Here is a 6,013-nt window from a genome sequence, read left to right on the forward strand (position 1 = left end):
CGGCATAAGGACACTGAAGTCCCACCTAACCCAACACATCACACAAGGCATTTTTCTTTTACGAAGAGCTTTGGAGCGTGTGTCAGCTGTACGTGTCCTTCAAAGGATGGAGGGGGACCGAAAACACTGCTTCCTTAGGTAATTTTGCTAAGTGACTCGTGTACTATCAATGCTACCAGAGTGCACATTATATTTAATTTGCGTGGGTCCGTCTATACCTGGGCTCTGTTCATGCCACCTGATTGTCTCTGTTGGGGCACTGCCTTCACATCACGCAGGGCTTGATGTCTTGACAGACGCTTTGATGGTGGTGATGGTGGTAGTAAGATCCACTAGCAGATGGGTGAAACGAAGAAATGCCGTTAAAATTGAGGACAAAATCTTTCCTGTCGCACACCGGGGAGGGGTGATGCTGGTAGCGAGGCAATCCCACTGCAAGAGAAGGAAATAAGAAGAGCTGCTGAGAAGTCGGGTAGCTCTGCTCGGGTGGAGCAGCCCTTTCCTGCACACACGCGGGGAGGGGAGGCTGCGTACAGCCGGGCTGACACACCGCTTCGTTTCACCCGCTCTCGCCTCCCAATCTTGCAAGATTCGGGAGCTCCCCTGTGGCTTTCCTGGCTGCAGACTGGGCGCTCTCCCGGGGCAAAGCTTGTCCCGCTTGCAGGGCAGGAAGAGCGGCGGGTCCCATCGCCCCGAGCGAGGAGCGGACGTGGATCCCCCGGAGTCCCCCACCGCCCGCGGGTGGGCTCGGGGCTGCACCCGTTCTGCTACGGGCACCCGAGCCCGCTCTGCGGGGAGATTGTAAACTACACAACCGTGCGGCACACGGGCTGAGGAGAGGAAGGCGGGCGGAGGAGGATGCCCACGGACACATGCATGGCCGCATCCCCGGCGCAGGCACGTCTCAGAGCATCCCTCCCGTGTGGGCACACAGGCACAGCTGAATGTCTGCCCCCCCGCCTGCGTCTCTACCAGCGCCTGGCGTCGGGTCAGCCTCTGCCTGTGGTGCGGATGAGGGAGTGTGTGTGTGTGTGTGTGTGTGTGTGCACGAGAAGAGCATGCGACTTGCGCGTTTTTCTGGATGCGCCGCAACAATTTGAAACTGATTCCCATCTTTCCCCCCTCCTCATCCCGTCCCTGGGAGGTTTTTGCTTTTGATTTGAATGGCTGCAGGTTGAATTCCAACCACGATCCGTTTGTGTGTTGATAGTGTATTTATTTATGTGCGTGTGCGTGTGTATGTGTGTGTAGGGGCGCGCACGCCTATACGAGTGTGGGCTTCCATAAGCATAAGATACAGTCCGAGGACACCCTACGGCTCGTCATCAACAACAAGGCGAAGTACATCCGCGGTACCGACATGTAAATGACCTTGCAAATTCCCATTTTAATTTCCCACAGCCTAAGGGAGCCTTTCGGGGGACAAAGTCCAAGGGCTGCGTGGGAGATCCACCCCCACCCCCCCTCCTCCCCGTCCCCCTCTAGCCCGCGCCATAGGGCATGGCTGGGATCTTTAGTCTGGCAGCGTTCCTACTGGATCCGGCGGGGAGGGGAGCATTGCCTGAGCAAGGCCTGCAGAGTAGAGCCAAGGAGGGATTTGATTTGGCGTGTGGATGTCAAACTCGGCTAGCGGGATTCTGTCAAATCTGACCGAGGGTCAAGGAAAAGAAAAAAAAAAAAAAAAGAGAGAGAGAAAAATAAAAAAGAAAAAAGCAGCAAAAGAAGGAGAAGCAGAGAAGCGGGGGGGGGGGGGGGGGGGGGAGGAGGGAGGAGGGAGAAAGAGGGAAACGTTCCCGGTTTTCCCCAGGGTGGAGGAACCGAGCCCTTTGGCCGCGGGCGACGGCGGTGCAGAGGCAGCGCGCACAGCCCGTCTCCTCCGGCACTGTCCCCTCCTTCACCCCGCAGAGCTCACTTTATAAAAGTGATTATTTCGCTGGATTTCCTCGGCTTTCTAATAACCCTGCTGGTATGCTCACCATAAACCGGGGCACTTTATTACAATCCTGATTCAATCATTTAGCAGGATTTAATAGCGTGCGAAAAAAATCTGGCTCCCCCCCGCCCCCCAGCTTCAAAATCCTTTTAGCAGAACCGAGCCTCCTGTTTCCAATTTTTTCTTCTCTTATTCTTGGGTCTGATGAAAATTCAGGGTCTTAAATCCGCCCTGTCGCTGTCATGAGTAGAGGATTATTGACGGATCAACAGCAGTTGCCACCGAATTTGCTTTGTATTTAACTAAGAGAAAGGGAAAGGCGAAATTCACTTGCTACTGTTTTTGTGGGGAGAGAAGAAGAAATCCTACTGCTGGTAATAATTACGAATTAAGGAGTTCGGATGGTTTTTCCCCATCTCCTTTCACTATACTAAAAACGTTTGCGCCGCAGAGATTTTACGTAGCACACACGAATGAGGATCGGACCCACGCAAAAAAATAAAGGGTTGGGTTTTTTGTTTCTTTATTTGGTTTTTGTTTTTGTTTTTGTTTTTGTTTTTTAGTTAATCAAGGAATGGGGAAGGCTTCCACTAAAGTCCTGGGCCCAGATCCTGAAGCTGTAGAAAATAAGCGGAGAAACACCTTTTTCAGAGTGGTGACATTAAGTCTGAGCTGCTGGAAACGGACGCTCTTCGTCGGTATTAAGAAAGCGTCCATCGGTCAGTCTGCACGTATATCCGTCCTTGAACAGAAACAATTCGGATTTAAACCGCCCCAGCCTAGGAAACCGTGGTGGAGGCTTCGGGAGAATCAGTTCCCTTCCTCTCGCTCTTTTTGCTTTTTGTTTTGAACAGCTGTTCTTGGGCTACTTCGAAATGAAAGTTTCTTTTCCAGGAATCGCCTTTTCCACCTCGGTTGTCTGTCACGAGGAGGGGGCAGCCGCTTCCCAGCCCCGCTCCCTGAGTCAGCCCCATTCCCGCGCCACGCGTGGCCTCGTGGGCCCCGGCGCGGCGGCCCCGCAGGGACGCAAAGGGTAAAAAGAAGAGAAGGGAAAAAAAAAAAAAAAAAAGAAGGAAAAGAAAAGAAAAGAAAAGAAAACAAACAAACAAAAAAAATCCAAGTAACAGCAGCAGTATCAACAAAGCAAAGAAGAAATTCCTAACGGTAAAGGTACGCATTTCGGCAGAGGGTGCCCTTGTAAACCAGCCGGCCTCTCGCCCCGGACACCAAAACCACGTGGAAGGACGACCTGAATCCCCAAAAAGTGGGTTCAGGGCTCCGCAACAGAGCCCCGTGGGCACGGAGGAGATCGTCTGGGGATGCCCCGCGTCTCACAGCCCTCTCTGCGCCGAAACCCCGGTAAGACTGCGACCCGCTCCGCAGCTGCCTCTCCCCAGGAGCTACATCAGGGCTATTTAGGCGTTTGGGTTTTGGTTTGGGTTTTGTTTTTTTTTTTTTTTTTAAGGGAGGAAAATTTGCAACCGCTTGCCCTCCCATGACACCCAAGTCTCTTCTGCGGTGATGGCAAGGCAGCTTCCCCGGCGGCTGGGCTCCCAGCTCACCCTCCCCGCGGCGGCAACAGGCTGTGGGGAGGCCGGGGCAGGCTGAAGGGCTCGCAGAAGGACAGGAGAGTGATTGACAGGCGCCCAAGGAGGGGAAGGGGCGGGAGGGGTCTCAGAGCTGAGGGTCGCCTGTATTTGTTACTTGTTGAAATTCCCATAAAATTGAACAAGACCCCGCTCTCATAGGGGTTAAGTCAGGCTAAAATCCTCTTCGGTGTGGTCCAGCCCAGACTGTCTTTGTTTGCTTAACCTCCGGGACCCACGTTTAAAAGGGCTATTTGGAAAATTTCCCCGTAAGAGCCCAACATCTTTTACCCATTTTTGTGCTCGGATTTTTCTGAGCAGACATTGTCTGTAATCACCGGCCGGGGGGTGGGAGATAGAGACCAGAAAACTCTTTCCCTCCGGTTGTAGAAATACACTGGATCCACTTTAATCTCTCTCGCATTTTTCAAGATAAGCGGTTTGGGTCGTCCCCCCGTCCCCGTCCCACCCCCGTCCCCGTCCCCCCCGTCCTCCTCCCCGTAGGGCTTAGGGGATAATATTTAACGCCTTTTTTTGATTACTACCGCGACGCGTCTCCGCGGACCGCGGTTTACCGAGGCGGCGGCGATGCCCGGCGGCGCTCACCGCTAGCTGAAGCCGCAGCCCGGAGCGGCAGGGATCGCTCCGCTCCGACCGCCGCGCATATGTCGCCGGCACCGGGGGGACACATGCGAGCCGGGACGGAGCCGGGACGAAGCCAGGACGGAGCCGGGCTTTCCTCTGAGCGCTCCTTCTTGGCGCTGGGCAAGACGGGGGGATGCTTGCCGCCGTACCCACAGCCTCCCCCCTCGCCCAGACATCCCCCCTCTCCCGAAACAGAACAGCTCTAAACCAAGCGTGGTTTCCCCCCTCTCGCAGACAATGCCCCTTTTTTTCCTAAGCCGTGGAGGTCGGGGTTTCCCCGCGCGAATCCCTTCTAGCCGGAGAAAGCCCCGTCGGCGCCGCGCTCCCCGCCGCCCCGCTGTCCCCCCCGGGGCCCTACCTGAGAGGTCGTCGCGGGGGCTCTGGTGCAGGTAGCCCTGCTCCAGGGAGTAGGAGGGCACGCTGGAGTGGATGCCGGAGGAGGCGGCGTTGGCGGCGGGGAGGCCCTGCTGCTTTATGTAGGGCGAGGCCCCCGAGGCTGTCCAGTGAGCCGAAGGGCTCGTGTAGGGTGAGTGGCACTCGATGGCGCTCGCCATGGCCGGCGAGGAGGGCACGGGGCTGCTGCTGCTGTCGGGGCCGTAGTCCCCGTTGGCAGTCACCGGGCAGCTGGCCATGTAGGTCGAGCCGGGGTTGGGCGACATGTGCGGGACGTGGTGGCCGCCACCGAGTCCCTCGTAGCCGCTAGCCATGGCGTTGGGCATCATGTCGAGGTTGTAGCCGTTGGAGTGGCAGGCGAGGGAGGCGGGGGGCGCCTGGAAGTCGAACCCCTGCGGGAGGATGGAGGCACCGAAGCCCAGCCCGTTCATCATGCGGTACATGGGCTTCAGCGCCTGGCATTTCCTCCTGAAGCCGCGGGGCCGCCGTCGGAAGGAACCCTCCTCGAACATGAACTCGCTGGCCGGGTCGATGGTCCAGTAGTGGCCCTTGCCCGGGCGGCCCAGTCCCTTGGGCAGCTTGATGAAGCACTCGTTGAGGGAGAGGTTGTGGCGCACGGAGTTCTTCCAGCCCTGGTAGGAGCCGCGGAAGAAGGGGAAGCGGGCCTGCAGGAACTGGTAGATCTCGCTGAGGGTCAGGCGCTTGGAGGGCGAGCTCTGGATGGCCATGACGATGAGAGCGATGTAGGAGTAGGGGGGCTTCTCGGGCCGCCGCAGCCCCGAGCTGGCCTTCTTGCTCTTGGAGGACGCCGCCGCCGCCGAGGAGGAGGAGGAGGTGGAGGTGGAGGAAGAGGAGGTGGAGGTCTCCAGGGCGGAGGAGGGCGGCCGGCTCATCTGGAGAGCTCCGGGAGCCGGGCTGCAGGAGCGGAGAGGGACGGGGGGCTCCAGCCGCTGCTGGCCGCTCTCGGTGGTCATCTGGCGGAGGGAGGGGAATGGGGCAGGGTGGGGTGAGGCTGGGAGGGAAGGGGGGGAGCCGGGCGGGGTGGGTACCGGGGCGGGGGGTGCCCCGCAGGGGGAGAGCGGGGGGGCGGTGGAAGCTGCTATCCTCCGGGCACCTCCTCAGCGCGGCGGGCGGCGGCGAGGCGGCGGCAGCGCCCTGCGCATCCCTCCCCGCCGTCCCTTGCGCAATGGCTCCTCGGCTTTCCGCTGGAGCCAGGCACTGGCGGGATGGACCGGCCCGGCCCCGGCCCGGCCCCCGCCCTCCCCGTGCCGCCCGCGGAGGCTCCGCTCAGCGCCTCTCCGCTTCCTCCTCGGCCCCCCACCTGGGGACCATCTCGCTGCCTAATCCGGTAAGAGGAGGAAGAGCAAAAGCCCCCCCTCCAATCTCTTCCGCACTGTTATTCTTTCATATACACTTTTTTTTTTTTTTTTTTTGCGTAAAAGGCACAGAGCGACGG

General features: G+C 58.4%; 1 protein-coding gene across 1 annotated transcript; it reads right to left on the minus strand.

Moving 5' to 3' along the window:
* Positions 1-265: 265 nt before the first annotated feature.
* FOXF2 (forkhead box F2) lies at positions 266-5,531 on the minus strand. Its single transcript, XM_074146696.1, has 2 exons — positions 4,523-5,531; positions 266-432 (listed from the first exon to the last, which is right to left on the minus strand). The coding sequence occupies exons 1-2, from the start codon at positions 5,529-5,531 to the stop codon at positions 266-268; spliced, it is 1,176 nt and encodes a 391-aa protein (XP_074002797.1).
* Positions 5,532-6,013: the final 482 nt, after the last annotated feature.

Source organism: Numenius arquata, chromosome 4 (assembly GCF_964106895.1).
Source record: "Numenius arquata chromosome 4, bNumArq3.hap1.1, whole genome shotgun sequence".
Lineage (NCBI taxonomy): Eukaryota > Metazoa > Chordata > Aves > Charadriiformes > Scolopacidae > Numenius > Numenius arquata.